Source organism: Coenobita brevimanus, chromosome 65 (genome assembly GCF_032717465.1).
Source record: "Coenobita brevimanus isolate Jiangsu-jjx chromosome 65, ASM3271746v2, whole genome shotgun sequence".
Classification (NCBI taxonomy): domain Eukaryota; kingdom Metazoa; phylum Arthropoda; class Malacostraca; order Decapoda; family Coenobitidae; genus Coenobita; species Coenobita brevimanus.
In genome coordinates this window covers 24,531,453-24,558,039 of record NC_137018.1, presented here as the reverse complement: position 1 = coordinate 24,558,039, position 26,587 = coordinate 24,531,453, and the positions used below count along the sequence as shown (strand labels likewise).

The 26,587-nt window shown below is 43.0% G+C and overlaps 1 protein-coding gene across 1 annotated transcript in view; it reads left to right on the top strand.

Moving 5' to 3' along the window:
* The first annotated feature begins 7,514 nt into the window (after positions 1 to 7,514).
* LOC145404950 (kelch-like protein 5) overlaps positions 7,515 to 26,587 on the top strand; it is a 245,665-nt gene continuing 226,592 nt past the window's right edge. Inside the window, exons 1-3 of the mRNA XM_080276456.1 lie at positions 7,515 to 7,588; positions 15,772 to 15,933; positions 25,040 to 25,236. Coding sequence (XP_080132582.1) covers positions 7,537 to 7,588; positions 15,772 to 15,933; positions 25,040 to 25,236 — 411 coding nt within the window. The 5' untranslated portion in view covers positions 7,515 to 7,536. The remainder of the gene's footprint in view (positions 7,589 to 15,771; positions 15,934 to 25,039; positions 25,237 to 26,587) is intronic.

Sequence of the window (26,587 nt, the reverse complement as noted above, 5' to 3'; positions counted from 1 at the left end):
ATTCACTATATGCCTTCTTTTTTTGTTCCACAGCTCGTTTCACCTCATCATTCCACCATGCTGTCCCTTGCACACCCTTGCATCTCCTCCTTACTCCACAAACCACCTCACACGCTGCGCCTATCTCTTCTGTAAATATCTTACATACATCTTCCACCCCTTCCATCTGCCCTAGCTCATACCTTCCCAATCTTTCTTCCACTATGCTCTTATTCTCTGCCATTTTCTCACTATCTTGCAAATTCTCCACTCTTCTCACAGGAGCTGTTTCCTCCTGTCTTCCCCTTCGTCTCCTCAACCATTTTCTTTGCAGCTGTATCTTGCCCATCACTAAATGATGGTCCGAGACTCCATTCCCCCACCCTCTCCACACTCTTGCATCCAACACTTGTCTTCTCATTCGCTCATCCACACACACGTAGTGTATCATTGCCTTTCGTTCAACAAGTTCACCATCCACCCTCCTCATTACTCTCCATGTATACCGGTGGATCATCTTATGTCGAAAGTAGGTGTTGGCTATTGCCAACCCCTTACCAGCACAGATGTCCACCAAAGCACTACCATTCCCATTTACGTCAGCTGGCACACCCCACTGACCAACCACTCCATCCACTCGTACATTCCCAACTTTGCCATTCATGTCTCCAATCAAAAGCACTCTTTCTCTCCTCTCAAATTTGTCCATACATGCTTCTACTCTCGCCCAAAACTCATCTTTCACTCTTGCCACTCGGTCCTCTGTTGGAGCATACACACATACAATCGCCCACGCTTGTATACCTACTTTCATCCTCACCCATTCAATCCTTGCACCCACTGTTCCATACTCTCTTATATTCTCCTTCCACTTTTTGCTTATCATCAGACATACTCCTTCTCTTGCCCTCTCATTCTCATTAACTCCCGCACATATACCTAAACCATATTCCCATTCTCTCACCCTTTCACCTTCCCATTTAGTTTTAGTCAATCCACATATATCCACTCTTGCATCCTCAGGCACCTGAACAATCTCTCTCTCTTTCACTTCATCATTCACTCCTCTCACATTCCATGTTCCCACTTTCAGAATGTCCTTTTGTCCGTTCCTTAGTCGTCAACGTATGGTCTGTCCTGGTCCGAGGCGCTTTATTCGCTTTTTTAGTTAGTTCTTTTTACGAGGTGGGGCACTAACCCACCACCAACCCTTTTAGTCGCCTCGTACGACAAGCAGGAATACTGGGGGAGTATTCTTGAAACCCCCCTACCTCCAGGGGGGGTAGAAGTGAGTATGGAAAATATTTAGCAGTGTGCCGGGTACAGGTACAGTACCCTCGCATCCAGTACGACATTTTTGTCAGAACTACTGTGCTGGACTAAATCCGTACTGGACAAACAACTGAGCTTATGGGAAAATTCAATAATGTCTGACAAGCCTTGAAAAAGTCCCCCCAAAACTGAACTTAGCTACATTTTGACACAACTAAGATTTTGCCAACCTTTAAGGTGAGTGGTGATGGGCTTGGGTGGGGGGAAGGGGGATGGGTTGCTGAGGCTGTAGGAGGTCCTATTGACCTTGTGGAGGAGGGTCTTCAGGATCTTGTGGAGGCCTTTCTGCCTCTACCTCCTTCATAAAACCCTCATAGTCACACACTGACACATCGTCGTCTTCGTCATCAGGGGGAAGTGCAATACTGCAATTTGACTGGCACACATCACGAGTCACGAGGAAGGCATACTGGACTGGCGCAGCAATACTAGGGAAACGTTCCTAGGTGTTGGCCATCTTCCTGCACTCGCGGGTAATTGTACTGGATGCAGCACGTCAGTACTAGAGAAGAATTCCTTGGATTTGGCCCACTTTGCGTGGCCGATACGTACTAGCCCAACAAATCCGTACTGCAGTAATAAATCATTTTATTTTTTTGCTGACCATACTGGACGAAAATAGTACTGGACAAACGCATACTGGATGTGAGGGAACTGTACTTATGACACGTCCGTGGCCGTTGCAAAGATTAACCCACCTCCTCTCAGGCACTGACAGTGGTGAAGGTGCACTTGAAGCACGTACAGTAATCCAGTGTTGCACTGCACTTAATCCTTTGCACTCTGAATTCTAGTTTCTTAACACTGCACAGTCTTTTCTTACTTGCGCAGCACTTGAAACACGCCAGTGTTGCTCTCTGCACTTAATCCTTTGCACTCTGAATTATAATTTCTTAACACTGCACAACACTGTAAATTTCCTTGTGGTCTAGTGGTGAGTTTTTGCTGTTTATTCACTGTCAGAGTCAGAGAGTAGGTGTTGCAGGTGGTCAAGGGGCACGTCGCTGGGACATGGTGATGGGCTACCCACTTCAGACGACTCTGAAGATAGCCACAAACTCACGTCCAGTGGAGACTCCACTGTGGCTGATGTGCTGGGCTGTGGCTCGGAGGTAGAAGTCATGTCTTGGTGAGCCAGTGGTGGGCACGGTGGGGGTCACAGGCCTGAAGAAGGTGTCAACGGTTGATTGACGTAAGGAACGGCAATTCTAGTAATTGATGATGTGCTGCCTAAAAGCACGCACTTCCTCCACAAGTCCCAGGGATCCCATCTCCCGGTTACAGTCTGGGCGTTCAAGGTAGTCCAGAACGAACTTGACGTACTCCCGGATTGCACCCAGCTTTGGGTTGACTAGAGTAGTGGTGCGCTGAGAGGAGTCCACATCATCCTCGCTGTCCTCATCAGAATCATCCATCTGGGTACTTGTACCTGCAACTGAAGATGCGATCTCGATATCAGACAAGATCCGATACCCAAGACCGCCCTCGTCGTCATCTAACCACTCACGCACATCGTCCACATCCACCTTATTGCCAGCAGCATGAAGACGAGCATGGAAGTCATCCATGTCAAAACCTAGAAAGTCGTGCACCACATCGGCTCCAAGATGCAGAAGAGACCAACCACTTTCCAGAGTCCTGACTGGGATTTCCCTCCATGCACTGGCCCAGTTGTAGGTGGCTGACTTGAGGTTGTAGCAGCAAAGGTTTTCTACAGTCTGCTGGCCTCGCATGTCCTGTCCCTCTCTGTGCTCGTCCTCATCCTCGAGAACAACCATCACCTCGACCAGGAACTTCCGACGGTACTGCCTTTTCGTTGCCACGATCACTCCTTGGTCCATTGGTTGGATGAGAGCAGTAGTATTAGGTGGCAAAAACAAGTACCTAATGCAGCCATTCTCAGCCACCAACTCTTTGTCAGACGGATGCGCAGGTGCTATGTCCAGAAGAAGGAGATCTTTTACCTGGTTATGTGGTATTCCCAGTGTCTTCGTCTGATAATGAATGACCTCCTTGACGAAGTGCTAGTGAAACCAGTCTTTGAAGATCTTGGCTGTGAACCAAGCCTTCACAGAATGGTACCAAATGACAGGAAGGACATCCGTCAACCCATGAAGACACCGAGGTTGCTTTGCATCATTTTGTTTCATTTCGTTTTAAAAGGCTCCAACATGCTTGCATGCGCCGGCCTTGGTCACCTAATGGCGGCTTTCCATGCTACACGATCCATTGCCGCCTGCCTGTTCAGTCCCTTTACCCTGAGGTCACAATGACGTCGTCCCATGTCTTTCTTGGTCTACCCCTCGTAACCCCACCCCCAGTATTAATACTTCTCACCTTCCTCACCCAATTATCATCCCCATTTGCATGGCCAACAATAACAGGCTTGAGCCAGTGCATACCGTTAACATTGGCACAACACAAAGCAGATATCCGCTGCATGTAGAGCTCGCATCCAGGTACACGCTTTTCCATCTCCCCTGCTGAGGTGTTCGTGGGCAGCGAGCGATAGAATAGACCAGTTTCATCAGCGTTGTAGACTTGACCGAGAGTGAGGTCCTCCCTGTTGATCAAGCCCTTCGCCTTCTGCTGAAACTCCTCTACTCCATTCTCGTTGGCGTCCAAAGTTTCACCATAGGCCTTACGGTTGGTAAGTCTGTCATAACTTGAAAGTGAAGAGCCACCCTTCGGATGCCTTGAAGTCTGGGGTGTCATGTAACCTTGTGAACTTCTCAGCAGCAGCCTTCAGCTCCGTACCATGCACCAGCACACCAGCAGCACGTTGTTGACGATACCAAATCAGTGTGGAGTGGTCGACTTGTGCAAACCTGGGAGGGTACATGATCTTCCTCTGCACATTGTGTTTGGTCTTCGATGCGAAGTCTGCTGTGTTCTGGGTGAATTTGTCCCATTATTTCTTGATATCGAACAAGGTAGAGCGGCCCAGATTTAATTCTTGGAGGATGTGGGAGGTCGACCATCCCACGTCCACCTTCTCCAATATCTCCCTCTTCTTCTCTAGAGTCAGAACCACTCGTTTCCTCTTGTCAGGCAGTGGGGCCATTGTCACACACACAAGTAAGAGGCAGCAGAGGAACAGAAGGGCCTGCAGCAGGTAGGGCACCACCACAAAAGTGAGCATGTGGGGAGCCATAGCAACGAATGTGCAGTCACAATGGTAGGTAGGCGAGAAATGGGGCACTCTAGCAGACGTTGGGGTAAGTACGTGCCAAATCATAGCTGTTCATCACCACGCAGCAGATTTAAAGTAGGGTTGAAAACATGTCCTTTGTGTGTGTGTGTGTGTGTGTGTGTGTGTGTGTGTGTGTGTGTGTGTGTGTCCAAGGACCCTAGTCCAAAATGTCTGGGATTTGGGTGTTCGGGTCTTACAGGGATTACTGTACCTTACTTTAAGTAGTAGAAGCACCTTACCAGATCAGTTGTTTTTCCTGATAGTCTGTTATATTTTTCTGATTATTTCACGGGAGGTAAATGAATGTTTCTTGTTAATTCTGTTTCCCAGTTGTTTTTAGCTCTTCTGCTGTGACAGCTTGTTTGATTCGTCATCATAATGGTGGAAGGGACTGTCCTAATCAAAGTGTTTAACCAAACTTTATCTAACTTAGCTTAAGTGTACCTAATAATTTGACCTAACCTAACCAAACCTACAGTTGGTAAATTGGGGAATGAAATCCATCCTTGAATACGTTGAGTAAGTTTCTTCCATTGCACTGAAAACCAACAGTTGTAGGTACGGCTTAAGGAACGTGATGATAATAACACTGGGGAAATTTTTCAGCAAGAAAAGGCAATTCACCTCCTTGGAAATAGTCAGAAAAATACAGAAAACAAACTGGAGGAACATTAATTGGCAAGCTCTTTCTGATGCATAAAGTTAAGCGTACATTTACTGTTCATTCTTTTGTTCATTCTTGTGTGTAAGTATGAAAGAGAGAGTATTGATACAAACAATAATTTATTCCATTAACCCCTTAATAGCTGCCGACATTGAAAAATGCTTTACCGTACCGGTGTTAGTGATGTGTTGGTGCGAGCTATAAAAAAACTGCAAACAGTTATGGGAAGGGAATGAAGGTCACTGTTATGTTTACAGGACCCTGACCCTACTGTGCGATCCCAGGTAGCCTAGTGGTCACTTCATCTCGGATGTTTTTGCCCATATGGCCCATGTGCTGTAATCTTTTAAATTCATCCGTGAATCATAGTGAATCACAGAATGGGTTTAAGATGCTAAAAAACACATTGTCAGATGCGCCAGATGGTTGTCTTCACATTAGTATGAAAAAAAATTGAGTTTAGGACTTTCACAAAATGGTCCTGGGGCATGCTAGAGGGGCACGCAAATTCCTAAACCCACGGCCATTGAGGTGTTAATAATGTAATCTAACAGTACTTGTGTTTTGTTTCCACCTGATTAATCATGATTTTGGACTTCGGGTACCCCTGCACACCATGTAGCTCGGATAATTGGGCTGTCACCGTAATATTTAAAAATGAACTTACCATGTGCATTGTGCTCTCCTGCGAGACACTGCAATCATGTGTGTTACATCTATAGGGTGTGTTTAAGAGGTTATGTTTGAAATGGAATTGTTTGTGTGACCCTGGATACAAGTGGAATTGTATATTCTGCAGTGATATAGCTGATGTATAAGAGTATATATCAGATGTCTGGGAAAAATAAGTAACTGGGAAGGTAAATTCACCAAGCTACCCATATAACTGGGATTGTACTGTTCTGTATTGCTATACTAAATCAACACTGTATTGTATTTTGTGCATAGCTTTCGTCTTTTACTCATGGGAAAGTTTTTAGGATAGAGAGTCGAGATGGATAGTTACACAGTGTCCTGCTCAACACAATGTTGAGTCAGTGAGGGGAGGGGGGGTACTGTGCAACATCTGGCGTTTTGCTTTAACCTGCATAGGGTTTGGTTGAATTACATTGGTCAGTTGAGAGTTACTATAATTATATTTTTACCCAAAATAATGGCTGTAATGGTGAGAGTGTAGATTTTAATTTCACAGCAATAACAAATTCCGTGATAATGAAGTGCGCTGTAACTAAGGGATGACTGCATTTGGAGTGCCTGTCCTTGCATTTGACATGAAGTGGATGTTAGTGCACTGTTCACTTGTACATTGTTCAGTACTCATAAAAAGTATATTTCGTACTCCTAATTTGGTAATGACAGTTAGCTACAGTCAGTCCTATTTTACCATCTTTCAGGTGTAGGAGCTTGATGGTAGGTGATTGAAGTCCAGTGCAATACATTTAAAAGTAGATGACAAGCTTACTATTTTTCTCCTGTGTATTTCCAAATGGTGTTCCCAATTCCTCTCGTGTCATGTCAGATTCATTTTGGATTTTACTCCACTAAGTGTTGTGTTTCTGTTACAGCATTAACCTTATAGCTTTGTAGTGATCTTGCAATATATTCACAGTACAAGTATTTGTTTTTCTAGAAGATGGTTATTTGGATGGCTTGCCTAGTCAGCCAGAGTTTACCTACTTAATTTCACTCATAGTTCTTAGTTCTCACATGGTCTTTACTGTCATCCACATTTGTTGCAAGCTTACTTATTCAGAATTTATGGTATATATATAGTAAGTATGTTGAATTGTCTAAAATAGGCATTGTTGGATTAGCTATGAGTTCAGCTACCTCAGAATCAGTAGCTGAGACTAAAGAATGTTTTTAGTTGGATATGTTAATAAAAATGAGAATTGTGGCATTTCATCCAAGCACTCCACTTTGACTGTCAAGCAGTTATAATGGTAGTGCGTGTAATAACAATGTTTTATGTTACTTGCAGTGTGATGCCGTGTTGCTAGTATATTTCTTCTTTTTCTGTGTGTGTGTGTGTGTGTGTGTGTGTGTGTGTGTGTGTGTATGCTCACGTGCGTGTGTGCATGTCTGTGCGTGCAAGCCTGTGCATGCATGTGAGCACATTCTCAGTATTTGAGTTAGCACACCCCATTTCTTTAACATCTCTTCCTTTAGGTATTATGGTAGTGTGTGTGGAGGTGTGAGTAGCAGCAGTGGAATCACTAGTGGGGTAAGGATGCGTGAGGTCAACACCAGCGAGAGTAATGAGGATGGTACATCCCCTGGGGTGGAGGGTGGTGCAAGGCGAGGATCAACGAGTGGGCAGGATGAACTGTTTCATTCACCTCGCCATGCAGAGGTAGCACTTCGTCGCATGGAGGAGTACTATGCGCGTGGTCAGCTCTGTGATGTTACCCTTGTTGCAGGTCAGTCCTGTTTCAGTAGATCAAATTTATTTTTAAACTATTCCCAAAACTAGCAGAATCCCAATGATATGCAGTAACAAAAGTCACTACACAGTAGCTAGGTGATTCTGTATTGTAGTAGCAAGTACAATAATCCCCTGTCTATGCAATGCTGCATTACGTGACATCTGTCATTATCCGACCAAGCAATCAGTCTGGCTGAATTAATACAGTATTTTTTTTTTTAATTGCATAAACCAATATCTCAGATGGAAACCAAATTTTTCAAACCATCCACTGCTCTCCACAACACTGTTATGCCACAGACAGTGTCCACCAAAACAAAGGCCACTGTCAACAATGTCTCAGCTACAGAGAGTAAGCAGTCTGGTGTTGGTGTGTGTCAGGGAGTTGTGGCTTTTGCTGTTGTACCAAAGCTTTTGTAAGGGATTGTGTTGCTTGCCTTGGTGCTATGTGCATGCCTGTAGGTCCTTCTGTGGAAAATAATAAAATGTTTATGTAAATATGCATGCAGGCAGTGCCAGGCTATCTCCTTTATGTTATGTATATTACATAGCTAGTTGCCTGCTTTCAGTTCTACGCATGTCCATCTACACATCTCACTCTCACTTTTAATACTTAACAAAATACTCTTAGCGCCTGTAGCTCCTTCTCTGGAAAATAATTGAATTTTACTGAAATATGCATTCAAATGGTACCAGGCTGTAACTTTTATTACACGTCTTACATAGCTAGTTGCCCACTTTCGGTTCTGCTCAGATCCATCTACGCATCTCACTCATTTTTGTTAAATAACAAAATACTCTTAGTGCCTGTAACTCCTTCTGTAGAAAATATAGTAATAAAATGTTTTTGGAAATACTTTGTGCTTGCATTTTGCACCAGCCTGTCCCCTTTGTGTTACATAACTTACCAGTAGGTAGTCGCTGGGTCTGCTCATTTCCATCCGTGCTTCTCATGCTCACTTTTAATAAAATTATTCAAAGTACCTGTAACTAAGCATTCATTGTGGATGAGACAGGCCTGTGTTGGAATATGTATAAAAGGAAATGGAGTTTTAATCATTGCAGTCACATTAACATAATATATGAGTGGCAGTGCAAGAATTATATAATAAGTAGATAGAGGTAGCCATTGGAAAATCGGTATCGAGATGGGTTTTGCTTATTGACAAGGATACCCATATAGGGTTTCATTGGGTTTTACCCTCAGTACAGGAGTTTGGGGGGTTGTATGACTTTATCAGAAAAAATGCATTATCTGATAGGGCTTTGGCTGAGTTATGGCACATAAATGGGGGATTAATTTACAGTAAGGTGTAGGGATATTAGAGACTGGCTTCAAAATAATGCTGATTTTGTGTGTGTGGTGTGTAAAGAAGGGCATACTGAAGCAGAGAGGTGGGAATTGATTACTGTTGCCTGAGAATCTCAAAAGTTTGTGAAGGAGCTTTGTTAGTTGGTGAACATGTGTGTTGGAGGCTGGACTGGAGCTAACTTAGTAGCAAGGATAAGGAGTGGTTACAAGAAGTTCATGGAATTGTTGCCCCTTCTGACATTGAGAGCTTTCTCCTTCCATGGTAAAGGATCCTTGTATGCAGCATGTGTTAGCAGTGTAATGCTGTACAGTAGTGAGACTTGGGGAGTGAAGGATGAGGATATTCATAGGCTCAAGTGTACAGAGATGAGAATGATCAGATGGATGTTTAGTGTGTACTTGCATGGCAGGCTTGAGGGGTTAGGATTTTGAATGAGGAGTTGAAAGGAATGATGGAACTTGAATATACTGTATTAGTTTTGTGATGAGAAGAAGTGGATTGAGATGGTTTGGGCATGTGGCGAGGATGGAAAGTGGCAACTTTTTACTGAGGGTGAGAGGGTGTGAATGTTGAAAGTAGTGTTACAAAAGGCAGGCCGAAAAAGACTTAAGATGAGGTCACTTAATAAAACCACAGGAATAAGGGACTGAATAGAGTGGCTACTAGAGATAGAGCAACATGGAGAACCACAATTCATTGTTCAAGGCTGATGCATGCAACCTTGTTGGAACCTTAAACAAGCAGTCAAATGCAAGTAAGACTTCTATATGGCTTCCTGATACTGTATTTTGAAATGATAGAGGTATATTATTCCATTCATGGTGTCTGCATACACATGTCATTATCATCATCATCATCTAATCCTGTGTTGCCCCATAAGGAGCGTAGGAGCCCGGGACGAGGCAAGTTGGTCCTGGCATATAAGATGAGAGTGACCAGCCTCACTCATCCCTGAGTAGCATTACGTGAGCAATAAACCCCAACCGCCCCTTGGAGAGTGGTCAAAACCCTTGGCTCTGACCATCTCCTGGTCATCATCACTACCAAAACCAAAATCACCCCAGCTGGCCACAGACACACATACACTAATTATAAGAGACCCAACTGGGAGGCATTGACAACTGAAACAGAACAACACTTTAAAACATTAAACATTACACCCATCACAAACATCAACACCACAGTGCACACTTTCAGTACAATTATTCAAAATGCAGACAAAAGACATATTCCAAGAAGCAACAGAAAGAGGCACAATCCCAACTTCACACCAGAAATTCAAGGCCTCATCAGTTAATATGACACACTACAATATTCCCCAACACCCCATACACAAGACACTGTACAACAAATATAAGCATTCAACACTCAGTTAACAATAAAATATCAGAGCAACAGACACTAAATTGGAATAATTATCTCCAAACACTTGATCATAAAACAAACACCAGCAAACTCTACAAAACACTAAACAGCATCACACTCTCCAACAGCTACACTACACAATCACACACTGCCATCGCAGCAACAGACATCATACCCTCAAACAAACAGCAGGCAACACTCTCATTAATCATTTTTCACGTCAGTCATCTAAACCCCCGTCGCAACGACTGATGTGTATCTGATGCAAGAGACAGTTCCCACAGACCCAGACTTCGCAAGAGACAGTTCCCACAGACCCAGACTTCGCAAGAGACAGTACCCACAGACCCAGACTTCGCACCCTTCACTAACAACCAGATGAAGCACATCATTAGCAGTCTTAAGCACTCATCTGCCTGTGGACCAGACAACATAAGCAACATACACCTTAAACACCTTTGTCCACAAGGCATACAAGCACTCACCAACATATCAAACTACAGCTATGCACACAACATAATACCCAACATCTGGAAGCATGGTACTGTCATTACTATCCCCAACCCAAAAAATACCCTACATTGCCTTCCACACACTGCCCCATCACACTCCTCTGCATCCCCTCCAGTCACTGAATGACTAGTATTACAATTAGTAAGACCTCACATCTACCTAGCCCTGTCACAACATGGTTTTAGGCCACTGCACTCCATAAACACTCTTCTTACAGACCCTACACAAAGAGTTTATGATGGCATCAATTCAGCTAGGCCACCACACAGAACACTCCTAATCACAATAGACATTAGCAGAGCTTTTGATGCCATCCCCTGCCATAACCTCACAAACAAAATATTCATCACAAACATACACAATAACACAAAAAGATGGCAGACAAAATAACACAAAAAGATGGCAGATGTGCACATGTAACATTTGCCAGTCAGTCATTGAACATCAGAAACTTCACAAACGGCGTCCCTCAAGGATCCATTTTGTCCCCTACACTCTTTAACTTGTACCTGCAAGACGTACCCACACCCCACACACCACAGGTAAACATAGCTTTCTGTGCAGACAACATAACACTTACATGTACACACCAAAACATAGACACATCTGCACACATCCTCCAACCTTACCTCAACACACTACACAAATAGTTCACCACAAACAGACTCATAATAGCCCCAGCCAAATCTACAGTGACCCTTCTCACAAACTGGATGCAGAACATAGTTGCATTCCACACCTCACCTTAAACAACACCCCCCAACCACACACACACACACACACACACACACACACACACACACACACACACACACACACACACACACACACACACACACACACACACACACACACACACACACACACACACACACACACACACACACACACACACACACAAAATCCTTGGTGTAACATACAATACATCAGTGTCATTTAAATAACACATCACAAACATTGAAAATAAATTAACACCAAGACTCAGTGCCGTAAGGTCATTTGCCCATACAACATTTGGACACAAAAAAGAAACCACCACCACAGTATACAAACAGAGAAATATGTGCAGCAGTGATGTGGTGTGTGGGATGAAGAGAAGACGGAGGGGTGTGCAAGGAACAACGTGGTGGAATGAAGAGGTGTGACAGGCTGTGGCACAAAAGAAGAAAGCATACAATGTATGGGATGAGCAATTGGGGCATGGAAGAAGTTGAGAGGCGGAAGAGAGAGTTATATGTAGAAAGAAAGAGAGAGGTGAAAAGATTAGTAAGAGAAAGAAGAGAGTGGATGAGGAATTTGGAAGGAATTTGAGTGTAAAGTGGAGAGACTGTAAAAATATGTTCTGGAAAGAGGTGAAGAGAATAAGACAGGGTGGAAGTGAAGTTAGCAGAGGAGTGAAAGATAAAAATGGTAGATTACTGGTCGAGAAGGGAGAAAAAGTGAGCCGATGGAGAGAACACTTTAAGGAATTGTTGAACATAGAGGATGGAAGTGATGCGAGTATAAGTGGCTGGGGAATGGCTGGGAGAAGGAGGGAGGTGAGAAGACAGGAAGAAAACAGTAGGATAGAAGTTGTGGAAGCAATGAAGAAAATTAAATTGGGGAAAGCCCCAGGAACTGATGGAGTGTGTGATGAAATGCTGAAGCATGGGGGAGAGATAGTAGTAGAATGGATGTGGAAGATGTGCAGATTGGCCTGGGAGGAAGGTAGAGTTCCGGAGGATTGGAAGTCAGGTAGAATTATTCCCTTGTACAAAGGAAAAGGGGAAAAAGAAGTGTGTGGTAATCATAGGGGCGTTTGTCTTCTTGGTATAATAGGAAAAGTGTATGGTAGGATACTTATTGACAGAGTTAGGGAAATAACAGAGGAATTAGTTAGAGAAGAACAGGGAGGCTTTAGGAAGGGAAGAGGTTGTGTAGATCATATATTCATTCTTAGATCTTTAGTGGAAAAGTTTCTAGAGAAGGGAAAGAAGTTGTATGCAGCCTTCATGGATTTGGAGAAAGCATATGACAGGGTGGATAGACAAGGATTGTGGAAAGTATTAAGAATATATGGAGTAGATGGGAAGTTGTTGAATGCTGTGAAGAGTATGTATGATGGTGCTAAGGCTGCAGTGTGTGTGGATGGTGAACTGAGTGAATTTTTCTCTTTGAAGGTTGGGTTGAAACAGGGATGTGTCATGTCTCCATGGTTGTTCAATCTGTACATGGATGGGGTAATAAAAGAGGTACAAGGTAGGGTAGTGGATGTTGGAGTGGCCCTGGTGAGAGAGGGTAGTGTTTGGAAACTCCCTGTACTGTTGTTTGCAGATGATACTGTGTTGTGGAGTAAAGACGAAAGAGAGCTGCAAGGCTTGGTGGATGAGTTTGGGAGAGTGTGTAAGAAACGGAATCTAAAGGTGAATGTAGGGAAGAGTAAAGTGATGGCCTTTGAGAGAGGTGAAGTCAGTGAATGTACAGCGAGGTTGGATGGTGAGGAATTGGAAAATGTGAGTACGTTTAAGTACTTGGGTAGTGTGATGAGTAAGGATGGAGATTTGGAGGTTGAAGTGCTTGGAAGGGTACAGCAGGGAAGAAAGGTTGCTGGTTCCTTGAAAGCAGTGATAAGAAACAGGGAAGTGACCATGGATGTGAAAAAGTTACTACATGACAGTACTGGTATTGTGATACCAACTCTAACATTTGGAAGTGAAGCTTGGACGTTGCTGGAAGGACACAAATCAAGAGTGAAAGCAGTGGAAATGAGTTATTTAAGAGGAGCCTGTGGAGTCACATGGAGAGACAGGCTGACAAATAAGGATATAAAGGAGCATTGTGGTGTGGATGTGGATGTGATAGGAAGCATTAGGAGGAACACACTGAGGTGGTTTGGCCATGTGGAGGGGATGGAGAGTGAAAGACTGACGAAGAGAGTGTATGTGAGTGAGGTGGAGGGAGGGGGAGGCCGAGGATGAGATGGAGTAATGGGGTGGAGATGTATGTGAGAGATGGGGGTGTGAGTTGGGAGCAGGGCAGTGAAATGGTGGGGGACAGGACGACGTGGAGGCGATTTGTTTGTGGCCACCCCGAACGGGATTGAGGTGTCTGGTAAATAGATAGATAAATAGATAGATGAATTATGCAAGCCCTGCTTGGGTGTTTACCCTCACTAAAGCATACTACTACACCCCACAGACCATACAGAACAAGGCCCAAAAAATAATCACAGGCTGCACAGGTACTACACCTATAGATCACCTGCACCAAGAAACCAGTCCTCAGAGTCAAGGATCATCTAGACATGAGTAGACAGCACTACATCAAGTGAGTGGATGATGGTCGCCACCACATACCACCATGTTAGGAGAAATACCCTGAGGGGTTTGGCCGTGTGGAGAGGATGTAGAGTGAGAGACTAACAAGGAGAGTGTATGTGAGTGAAGTGGAGGGGGGACGAGGGAGGGGGAGGCTGAGGATGAAGTGGAGGGATGGAGTGGAGAAGTATATGAGAGAGGGGGATGTGAGCTGGGGGGAGGGCAGTGAAATGACAGGCAACAGGGCAGCATGGAGGCAATTTGTTTGTGGCCACCCCTTACAGGATTGAGGCATCTGGCAGTAGATAGATAGATAGATTCGTTATTGTCATGTAACACTATATTATTGTCACTTGAGGTGGGGGTGTTCTGAGCAAAACTCCATTTTATCCTTCTTGAAGTTTTAATCATAGTGGATGGAAGTTCCAGTTCCCCTCCTCCCCTTCTTTCTGTGTTGGAAGAACTGCTAAGGCAGCATACTTCTTTATGGTAGAACATGACATTGCCACAGTCATTTGTCTGTTAATTTTTCCATCATAACACACTGGGCATCTGTGGATATTATTATTATTCCTTTAGGTATTCCTTTGGTTTAAAATAGATTTTAAAATATAAGATTTCTTCAGTTGCTATTGCTAGTGTCTGTGACTCAGAGCATCATTAACTCCCTTAATTATCAGATATGTTTTCATCATTCATTCACTAATATAGGCTTTATCATGCATGCATGCATCAACTTTGATCACTTATTGACAGCATGCAGCTTTCCATGCTACTTAATTTCTAGCAGTCTCTTTATTCGGTCTCTCATTCCAGAGGTCACAGCCTAAGACCTTGGCCCAAGTCTTTTCCGGTTTCTCTCTCAAAACTTCACCATCATTGTTCACACCTCTCACCCTCCTCAACCAGTTGCCATCCTCCATCCTTTCCTCATACCCAGATTATCTCAATTTACCCCTTCATATCACTATTACATTCAAGTCCTGTCCTGCCTCTGAACTCCTCATTCACAATTCCATCCCCCTTAGGCCTGGCATTTAAGGATGCACAATACATCCATCTAATCATTCTCATCTCTGGATTTTTGAGCCTATGTTTATCCTCCTTCACTGCCTCAGTCTAACCACCATACAGCATTACACTCCTAAAACATGCTGCATACAAGGATCACTTAGTTAATATAAATTTCTCATCAGCATGACCATCCATTCATCCATCATCCAATCCTGCATTGCCCTATGAGGAGCATAGGAGCCCAGGGGCTTGGCAAGATGGTCCTGACATTTAAGATGAGAGTGACCAGCCTCACTTATCTCTGAGTGGCATTACGTGAGCAATAAACCACAGCCACCCCTTGGATATAAACCTTCACTGGCTCAGTCTGATTGGAGCACCGTAATTACCAACTAAACCACCAGGTGCCAAAGTTGGTTATAAAGTTACCATCCAGCGTAGTAAATGGTTTCCTGGTGAACAGGAAACCATTTGGCTTGTCATTCAGTGTAGAGTCACCTGCAGGCAGAAGGAAGAGGAAAGAATGAAGGAAAGAAAGACAGAAGAGGGAGTGTAAAGTCTGACCTAACTCATTAATTATCGCACAGTGTTATGGTAAAATAGTAAACGTGTCATTAGTTGCAGTGCATTGTACATTCTATTATTTGTAAGAGTAATCCCACGTGTTCTTTACACAGGTGGGCGACGTATCCGTGCCCACCGCTTGGTGTTGTGTGCGGCCAGTGACTACTTTGCAGCAATGTTTACCTCTCCAGTGCTGGAGGCATCACAAGAGGAGGTGTCTCTGAGGGACATGGATGCTGAGGCACTCCTTACTCTTGTCAACTACTGTTACACTGGTTAGTAATTTGTTTTCTTCTTTACTGCCCCCCTCAACCAATTCCATGCTTCCTTTTCTTGCCTCCTTATCTCCTCCATTTCCCTTACTTCATCCTTCATTAGGCTGTTTACTTCGTTCACATTCCATCTTGCGTCCTTCATCTGCTTCTTTTTATTTCTCTGCATAGTGTATGTGTATGACCTCCTAACTATGAGATATAATTAAAAAGATTTTTTTTTTTTTCTTTAATACAAGGAAGAAGGAACCAAAGGCCAGAGCCCACAAACCATTCCTTCCAAGAAAAAACAAAAACAATAAAACAGAGAGCCAAATTCAAGTTCCATTCATTTTGAGATGCCTGGACACTGTGTTTGAAAGACTGGAGATCATAGGAAGTAGGAAGTACTGACAGAGGGAGACAGTTCCAGAGTTGACCTGATGAAATGTGTCATTTGCAAGATACTTGGTTTTGTCAGAACTTTCTTTTTCGCAATTCTCTCTCATTACTTTACCGACCCTATAATCTGTGAATATACTATTCTTTGAACACTGGGGCTGCTTATTTGTATGAGTATAGCTTCTCTGTCTTCCTTCACCAACCCCTAGATGTCTTTAGCTCCAGTGTTGTACGAGTGTCAGGTGTTTTGTGCTTGTGCATCTTTCTGCGTCTTTCTGCATACCATAGTTCATTATTTCGTTGCCTGGTCACCCTTCCCACCATCTAGATATCCAGAGTGCCACAAGAATACTGTAGATGTGTCTGCTGTACACCATCTGTATCTTCCCGTATACAGTCTAACCTCACTATGCAATTGGGTTACGTTGTGATGACTAGCTGTATAGCAATGCCATCTTAACGTGGGTTCAATGGGGATGTATTTTTTGGTCAGAGGTCATCCACCACCACCACCACCACCACCACTATACACCCATAGGAACAAAACAAGCCAGGCAAAAAGTGGAGGTGGAGTGTGTGTGGCTGGAGGGGAGAGGAGGATGGAGGGATGAGGGAGGGGGGAGGAGGAAGAGGGGAGAAGAGTTGCTATGCACACACCACTGTAGAGGGTATATTGGGGTATGATTGGTTGGGAGGGGACAATGTGGAGGTGATGCAATGGGGCTGAGGGAGGTAAAGTGACAGTGGTGTTGGGGGGGTTCCTTCTCCCCCACCTTAGGAGGCCAGTCATGCCATATCACCCCAGACACTCTACTCATTGGTCTGATCCCCTATACGTCGCCAAAGGGGCGGAGTTACCCTCCCCCAGTTTTTGTGTTCATTATCGATCGTGTTGGATAGGTTGGCTTGTCAAATTACACAAAAGCACGATCGTGCAGCATAGGTCTTTAGGGGTTAAAAAACACAGAAATCATAGAATATCACAATGTTTGTTCATGAAATGCCATTCATTAATATGAAATCATATTTGCCTTGTTTTTCAGGACCAGTTGGATGCGTTTTGGCATGGAATCACTTAGATCTGTAAAGTAATCTAAGGACATTCTTTGCACCAAACATTTGTCAGTTCAGTCTTGAGGTTGTCCAGATTGGGTGTCTTCTTTTCTGCCATGATTTTCTTCATCTTTGCCCAGTAGTTTTCTCTTGGATTTAGATCCGGAATGTTGCCAGGCCAGTCGAGGATCTCAATCCAATTATCCTGAAGCCATTTTGTCACCTTTCTTGACTTGTGACATGGAGCTGAATCGTGCGTGAATAGCAAAAAAGTTTAACAAATGATCTTTCAGAACTTGAATGTACCAGCCACCATTCATCATCAAGTTCTTAGGGAGAAAGTAGAGGCCTCCCCTTCCCATTTCACCTGAGAAACATCCCCATACCATTACTAATTGTGGGTGCTTAACAGTCAGCACTGTGTAAGCAGGGTCATATCGACCATGGGAGGCAGGGCGACGAACCTTGGCAGAACACACCTGGAACACTTGAAATGTGCTTTCATCAGAAAACATAACTTTTCTCCACTCATCCGATGTCCAGTGTGCATACTTCTTGGGACACTGAATGTGCTGCTTCTTCATACGGTCAGTGAGAAGCGGTTTCTTGGCTTCAGTGCGGCTTGGCCAACCCAGTTTTTTCTGCAAGCAGTATTGGATAGTTCAAATTGAGACATCTTGTAACAGCTGGGGATGCATTATCTTCAATTCTGCTGCTGTCAGTCGAGGATTCTTGATTACTTCCCACTTCAGAAGCGTATCTGTACCTCTGGAAGTCGTCCTTTTTTTTTCCACCGCCATGCTTGTGCCCTGATATTACAAGGTTGAGTGCTGCAGCAAGAATCTTCATGACAGTCAACTTTGCACGTCCAGTAGGTTCACAAATCGTGATGATAGGGACATTATCCTGCTTCCATGCAATGATACGGACCCACTCATCCCTTGAGCAGTACTTTCCAGGCATGACAACTTGACTCTGGGAAAATAATAGGGCAAACAGTAATCTATCTATCTATTGCCAGACGCCATAATCCCGTAAAGGGTGGCCATTTGACTTTGAGTTATTTGTTTTATGGGGAGGGGCACTAACCCTCCACCAACCCACTTGCTGACATGTAGGGAGCACGTATGATTTGGTTATATTGTTACCACCCAGCGTTGTAAATGGTTTCTTGGCTTACAGGAAACCATTTGGCTTGTCACTCAATGTAAAGCCACCTGTAAAGGAAAGAAAAGCAATAAGTGACAAGAGAGATGGGAGAAATAGGAAGAGAGGACGACAGGCGCAGAAAAAGAATGATAAAGGCTAAGGAAGAAGTAGGCAGCACTACATCAAGTGAGTGGATGATGGTCGCCACCACCTACCACCGCAAACAGTAATGCACACGAAAAAAGATGGAGATGCAAGCTCGGAACAACGGGAACATATACTCTCACTCTCGCTTCTGGAGAAGCATTGACGTGCTGAGTGTTTCACCACCTCCCGCCAACATCAGAGGAGTTGCCAGTTACTTCATGCCCAAAAAATTCACTTGGTAGAGGTGGAAACACAAAGTAATGACAGACAACTCTCCTATAGCCATTCTGTGTGTAGATCCTAAATCAGTTTACGGTGGATGTATATTTTTTATGCTAGGAAGAAGGAACCAAAGACCAAGCTCTCATTCAGCCAGTCCCAAAGATGGGTGACCATTCCCAACCCTCTAACTATCGTCCAATTGCTTTAACATCCTGTATCTCAAAAGTTTTTGAGTCTATTCTTAATAGAAAAATTTTAAAGCATCTTGCCTATCACAACCTTCTTTCTGATCATCAGTATGGGTTCCGTCACGGACGCTCCACAGGCGATCTTCTCACCTAGCGTTCAGACTTATGGTCATCCTCCTTTCGGGACTTTGGCGAAAGATTTGCCATTGCACTTGACATCTCAAAGGCTTTCGATCGAGTCTGGCATAAATCTTTAATTTCCAAACTCCCCTCTTAAGGTTTCTATCCTTCTATCTGTGCCTTCATCTCTAGCTTCCTTTCTGGTCGTTCTATAGCCACTGTTGTAGACGGTTATCGTTCTTCTCCCAGATCTATGAACAGTGGTGTTCCTCAGGGCTCTGTCCTATCACCAACTCTCTTCCTTTTATTCATCAATGACCTTCTAAGCTGTACATCTAACCCTATCCACTCATATGCTGATGACTCCACCCTTCACCTTTCCATTCGATTCCCACAACGTCCATCTCAGCAGTTACTTCAACAGGCAAGGGATGAGGCCATGGCACACCTAATGTCTGACTTGGCTTGTATCTCTGACTGGGGTAAAAATAATCTGGTTGTTTTTAATGCATCAAAGACTCAGTTTTTGCACCTATCAACCCAACAAAATCTTCCACAGGTATACCCACTTATGTTTAATAATACTCAACTTACTCCTGCATCATCGTTAAACATGCTTGGGGTTTCATTTACACGGGACTTGTCTTGGAAAGATCATATTACATCTCTTGTAAAATCTGCTTCCAAGCGATTGGGTGTGCTAAGCCGACTCCATTCCTTCTTTGCCCCTGCACAATTGTTGACTCTATACGGGGGTTTTATCCGCCCCTGTGTGGAGTACAACTCTCATGTGTGGGGAGGCTCCCCACATACAGCTCTTCTCAATAGGGTGGAGTCAAAGGCTTTTCATCTCATTAACTCTCCCCCTCTTACTGACTCCCTTCAACCTCTGTCTCTTCGCTGCAATGTTGCATCTTTATCCCTTTTCTATCACTACTTCAATGGTCACTGTTCCTCTGAACTGTCTGCATGCATTCCTCCACTTCTACGAAGGGCACGTAGCACCCGTCTAGCAGCAAACTCTCACCCCTTTTCTGTCCAACTCTCTAATGCAAGAGTTAACCGTTACTCCAAGTCCTTCATTTATGCAATAGGTCAACTCTGGAACTGTCTCCCTCTGTCTGTATTTCCTGCTTCCTATGATCTCTAGTCTTTCAAATGCAGTGTGTCCAGGCATCTCAAAATGAATGGATCTTGAATTTGGCTCTCTCTTGTATTTTGTTTTTCTCTTAGAAGGAACAGTTTTGCGGGCTCATTGCCTTTGGTTCCTTCTTCCTCACATAAAAAAAAACAAACAAACTGTTCCTTCCAAGAGAAAAACAAAATACAAGAGAGAGCCAAATTCAAGATTCGATCATATTGAGATCCCTGGACACACTGCGTTTGAAAGACTAGAGATCATAGCTAGCAGGAAATACAGACAAAGGGAGACAGTGCCAGAGTTGACCTATTGCATAAATGAAGGACTGGGAGCAACAGTTTACTCTTGCATTAGAGAGTTGGACAGAAAAGGGATGAGGGTTTGCTGCTAGATGGGTGCTACGCGCCCATCGTAGAGGTGGAGGAATGCAAGCAGACAGTTCAAAGGAGCAGTGACCATTGAAGCAGCGATAGAAAAGAGATAAAAGATGCAACAGTGTGGTGAAGAGACAGAGGTTGAAGGGAGCCAGTAATAGGAGGAGAGTTGATGAGACAAAAAGCCTTTGACTCCACCCAATTGAGACAAGCTGTATGTGGGGAGCCTCCCCACACATGAGAGTTGTACTCTACATGGGGGCGGATAAAACCTGTGTCTACAACTGTGCAGTGGTAAAGAAGGAACGGAGTTGGCTTAGCACACTTAATCTCTTGGAAGCAGATTTTACAAGAGATGTAATATGATCTATCCAAGATAAGTCCTGAGTGAGTGAAACTCCAAGCATGTTCAAGGATGATGCAGGATTAAGCTGAATATTATTAAACATTAGTGGGTACACCTGTAGAAGATTTTGTCAGGTTGCTAAGTGTAAGAAATGAGTCTTTGATACATTAAAAACAACTAGATTATTTGAACCCCAGTCAGATATACGAGCCAAGTCAGACATTAGGTGTACCATAGCCTCATCCCTTGTTTGTTGAAGTAACTGCTGAGATGGATGTTGCGGAAACTGAATGGAAAGGTGGAGGGTGGAGTCATCAACGTACGAGTGGATAGGGTTAGATGTACAGCTTAGCAGGCCTTTGATGAATAAAAGGAAGAGAGTTGGTGATAGGACAGAGCCCTGAGGAACACCACTGTTGATAGATCTAGGAGAAGAACGATGGCCGTCAGGTGAAGACAATGACAAGGAAGTGAGGTGGTAATTGCAGTCAGGAAAGGGTATGGGATAAGTGGAGAGAGAAAGAGAGAGAGAGAGAGAGAGGATAGTACAGAAGTAGGTATGGAGTAGAAAGGCAGTAGAGTAGAGGGAAAGAACTTTTGTGTATATTTAGTCTGCCAGTGTGGGTTTTTGTATCCTGTTTGTGTTGTTAGTAATTATGGGATTAGGGTTGGGTTGGACAGGGACTTGAGCGAGAGAGAGAGAATTAGAACAAGAGTATAAGAATGAGAAGAGAGAGAGAGAGAGAGAATATGAACAAGAGTATAAGAATGAGAGAGAGAGAGAGAGAATAAGAATAAGAGTATAAGAGAGAGAGAGAGAGAGAGAATATGAACAAAAGTATAAGTGAGAAAGAGAGAGAGAGAGAATAACAACAAAAGTATAAGAATGAGAGAGAGAGAGAGAGAGAGAGAGAGAGAGAGAGAGAATAAGGACAAGAGTATGAGAGAGAGAAAGAGAGAGAGAGAGAATAAGAACAAGAGTATAAGAATGAGAGAGAGAGAGAAAGAATAAGAACAAGAGTATAAGAATGAGAGAGAGAGAGAGAGAGAAAGAATAAGAACAAGAGTATAAGAATGAGAGAGAGAGAGAGAGAGAGAGAACTAGAGTATAAGAATGAGAGAGAGAGAGAGAGAATAAGAACTAGAGTATAAGAATGAGAGAGAGAGAGAGAGAGAGAGAGAGAATAAGAACTAGAGTATAAGAATGAGAGAGAGAGAGAGAGAGAGAGAGAGAGAGAATAAGAACTAGAGTATAAGAATGAGAGAGAGAGAGAGAGAGAGAGAGAGAGAGAGAGATAAGAATGAGAGAGAGAGAGAGAGAGAGAAAGAAAGAATAAGAACAAGAGTATAAGAATGAGAGAGAAAGAGAGAGAGAGAGAGAGAGAAAGAGAGAGAGAGAGAGAGAGAGAGAGAGAATAAGAACTAGAGTATAAGAATGAGAGAGAGAGAGAGAGAGAGAGAGAGAGAGAGAGAGAGAGAATAAGAACTAGAGTATAAGAATGAGAGAGAGAGAGAGAGAGAGAGAGAGAGAGAGAGAGAGAGAGAGAGAGAGAGAATAAGAACAAGAGTATAAGAATGAGAGAGAGAGAGAATAAGAACAAGAGTATAAGAATAAGAGAGAGAGACAGACAGACAGAGAGACAGATAGAGAGTACAGAAGCAGGTATCGAGTAGAAAGGTATGGAGGGAGAGAACTTTATGTCGTTAGTAATTATGGGATTAGGGTTGGATTGGACCGGTATATGAGAGAGAGAGAGAGAGAGATCACAGAAGCAGGTATTGGGCAGAAAGGCAGTGGGGTAGAGGGAAAGAACTTTGTGTCACCAATAATTATGGGATTAGGGTTGGGTTGGAGAGGTATGTTTGGTAAAGGGAGAGAGGGCTTCACACAAAGAGATAGAGGTGGGGGAGGTACTTTGTGGTTATTGTAACTCTGGTACAAATTGTGTGATGGGGGAACAACAATATTCAAGAGTTTTTACATATAGCTAATTTCAGTGCAATGACTGTGAACAGGTTTTGCAATTGCTGTAGTGATTAACTGACAACTCAGGATCAGATAAATTTGGCTCCTACAGTATGCGACGGGTATACATGTTAATGTTAATCTAGTAGTTGAGGCCATGTAAATTAAGTTTTCATTCAAATTATACTGCTTGGTTGAATTACTTCTTATTTAAAAGCATAAATATATACGAAGTTGATGGTCAGAGTTCACTGTTCATGGACTTGGATGCAATGCCAATGGCATTTTCTGAAGAATTTCAATGTTTAGGGGAAAATATGTGGTCTCCACGAGGTTTGACATAACCTATCTCATGTTATAAATAGACTTCACTGTAGTAAACTGTACCCCCAAATGACAATGTTCACCCTGCCTATGACTAAAACACGTTAATCCAAGTCTAAAAGCAGTTTATCAATCAACCTAAACACAAAATTTGCCAAAAATATCGTCAAAATCAATTTAAAAAAGAAAATTATACTGGAGTTTAGCCATAGTTTGACAGGGTAAGGTGGTATTTCTACTTCCATCGCAATGCCGGGGTATTGTGTCTCAGGGTCTGCCTGTATTACTGTAGTGTATCATTAGTTTTCATCTTATACTCATGGAAAAGTTTTTAGGATAGAGAGTTGAGATGGACAGTAACACAATACAGTAAAAGTCCAATATTTCGGCATCCAATTCCCCGGCAAACCTGACATTTCAGCAGTTTTGAGAAATAGTCCCATTTACGAAAATCTCTGATTGTTCGGCAGATTTTCCGATTTTTTTCATCAGTCTTGAAATTCTCCATGAGGACCTTCTACTGCTGGGGACTTCTTCCAGCAGTAGCAGACTCCAATCAACCCTTTCTATTGTACATATGTAAATAAGGAACCTACTATAAGTTTAGGTAAGTGCATGTGAACTTGTAGGCCTACTGTACCATTACATTTATATACAGTATGTTCACTAATTTCTTTATTTTTCATATTCATGTATAGTACTGTATTCATTACAGTATTGTACAGTATCAAACAGTATACAGTACTCTCTCCAAACACATTTGTAATGATATGGATAGTGATGATAAGTGTTCACCGAAACATATAAGGTATTGAGTGGGGTATGGTTTTTGATAATTCGGCAATTTTGATTTTTCGGCACTAGCCTGGTCCCATAGATGCCGAAAAATCGGACTTCTACTGTATCTGGCTCGACTCCAAATGTTGAGCTGATGGGGGGGTACCATCCAGTATCCAGTGTTTCCTGTTATTCAGTGTAAGGCGTGGCAGAATTACAATGGATAATTGAGAGTTTACTGTACACACTGTTATAGTAAACATCAGGAACATACATTGGCATGGTTCACTTTATAGAAATTGATGAAAAGGGCATGGTAAGGAAGAAGCATATACCATAGGGAGATGTGAAATGGGCTTGAGGAAAGGGTTTCTAGGGCTTGGGGATGGAGAGGTAGTGGCCTCCACCATCTGGGACTGTGATAACTCCTTGCATAGGACCTGATCTTTGAATCCGTCAAAGTCATTAGAAATCACAGATACTGCAACATTATTGTTGGCAGAAACTAGCTCAGGTATATGAGAAGGATGCTTTTTAGCCAAAAAATGTTCGATAATGACATTAGTGCAGATTTTCATTTTTCATTAATAATGAAGGCTGCAGTAAGTAAGTGCATATTAACCAGGGTGTTACTGTACTCTCAAAAGAAAATTCTAAATAGCTACAAAACTACACTAAGATATTTTATTATTACATAACTTCCCATTTTTGTGTATTCCAACTGTAATGCAGAGGAAAAATCACAGTGATATTGCCATATATTCATGAGATACAGTAAGTTATCTCCATGCTTGGCATTAGCTCCATTTTCTTGTGTGTTTTATATTTGGTGTGTGCTCATTATCTCCATGCCGCACCTCATATATGCTGTGCTTTTCTACAGCCCACAGCTGTGCCTAATTGATGTTTGATTCTTCATAGGTACCCTAGAGCTGCATGAGGACACAGTGGAGGTGGTGCTGTCTACAGCACACCACCTGCTGTTGACGGAGGTGGTGAATGTGTGTTGTGACTTCCTCACCAAACAGCTCCACCCTGCAAACTGTCTTGGTATTCAACTCTTTGCCGACACTCAGGGCTGCTCAGACCTCCACCGTCTGGCATCCAAGTATACTGCCGTTAGTATTCCTTTGATTTCCATGGTGTGGTGCTTTGGAGGTTGAGTGCTGTTAAGGGGTTGCATGCATGGGTGGTTGAATGGATCGGTGTATATGGATGCGATAGAAGTAGAATACAGAACCCCCTCATTGTCATTTTTTTTTTTTTTTAATAGTTTCGAGTATAGATGGATATTATTTATTGAGCTGGGAATTACTGTATTTTGCGGTATTTAAGATGCTGCACTGCATAAGATGCACCTTAGTTTTGGAAGAAAAAGGATTTAGACTCCTAACCAACACCCACTACAACCTTTAGCTTGGTATAGTCACCTTTCAGTACAGTAATACTTTGATGTAATGGACTTCAATATACCGGAATTTGCTTTTATCGGACTCGAGGAGCCAACCAGACTAAATTCTTATACAGTGATCCCTCATTTACCGGATATCCATCCATCCATCCATCGTCCAATCCTACTTTGCCCCATGAGGAGCGTAGGAGCCCGGGGCTAGGCAGTTGGTCCTGACATTTAAGATGAGAGTGACCAGCCTCACTCATCCCTGAGTGGCATTACATGAGCAATAAACCCCAATAATAGAGCCAAAGGCATGTCCAGGTTGTGGCAACATCTGGATAGTGAACACTAATCCCCTACTATACCCAGACCTTACCTGTACCCACCTCCAACCTTTACCTAACCTATTTGTACAGTACCTGTGCTTAATTTGGCAGTGTGTTCCAGTCATTCGGGCATATTTAGACGTCAATGCACACACATGAATATCCAAAGTAATGCTAAACACCAAGAAAACCATGCAGAAAAACAACAGAAAACCAAAGAACACCCTACCTAAACACTATTTTATGTACAATACAGTACCCTTCCTTATTTTGGCTGTGTTTTCTAGTCATTCTGCCATATTTTGACATCAAAACATACATAGTATTATCCAAAATAATTTTCAACACTAAGAAAACTATTCAAAAAAACTACTGGAAACCAAAAAAGCTCCCTACCTGTACATCACTGTATGTACAGTACCCCTCCTAATTTTGGCACTGTTTTCAGGTCAGTCACCCATGTTTAGACATCAAAACACACATAGGAGTATCCAGAGTAATGCTAAACACCAAGAAAACCATGCAAAAAAGAAAAATTAAAACCAAAAAACACCCGACCTACACACTGCCGTATGTACAGTACCCCTCCTAATTTTGGCACTGTTTTCTGATCATTCTACCATACTGAGACATCAAAACACACATAAAATTAACCATATTAATGCTAAACATCATGAAAAAAATGCATAAACAACAAAAATCCACAAAAAAATGACATCAGTTTGAAAATCTGGGTATGTGTTGAGT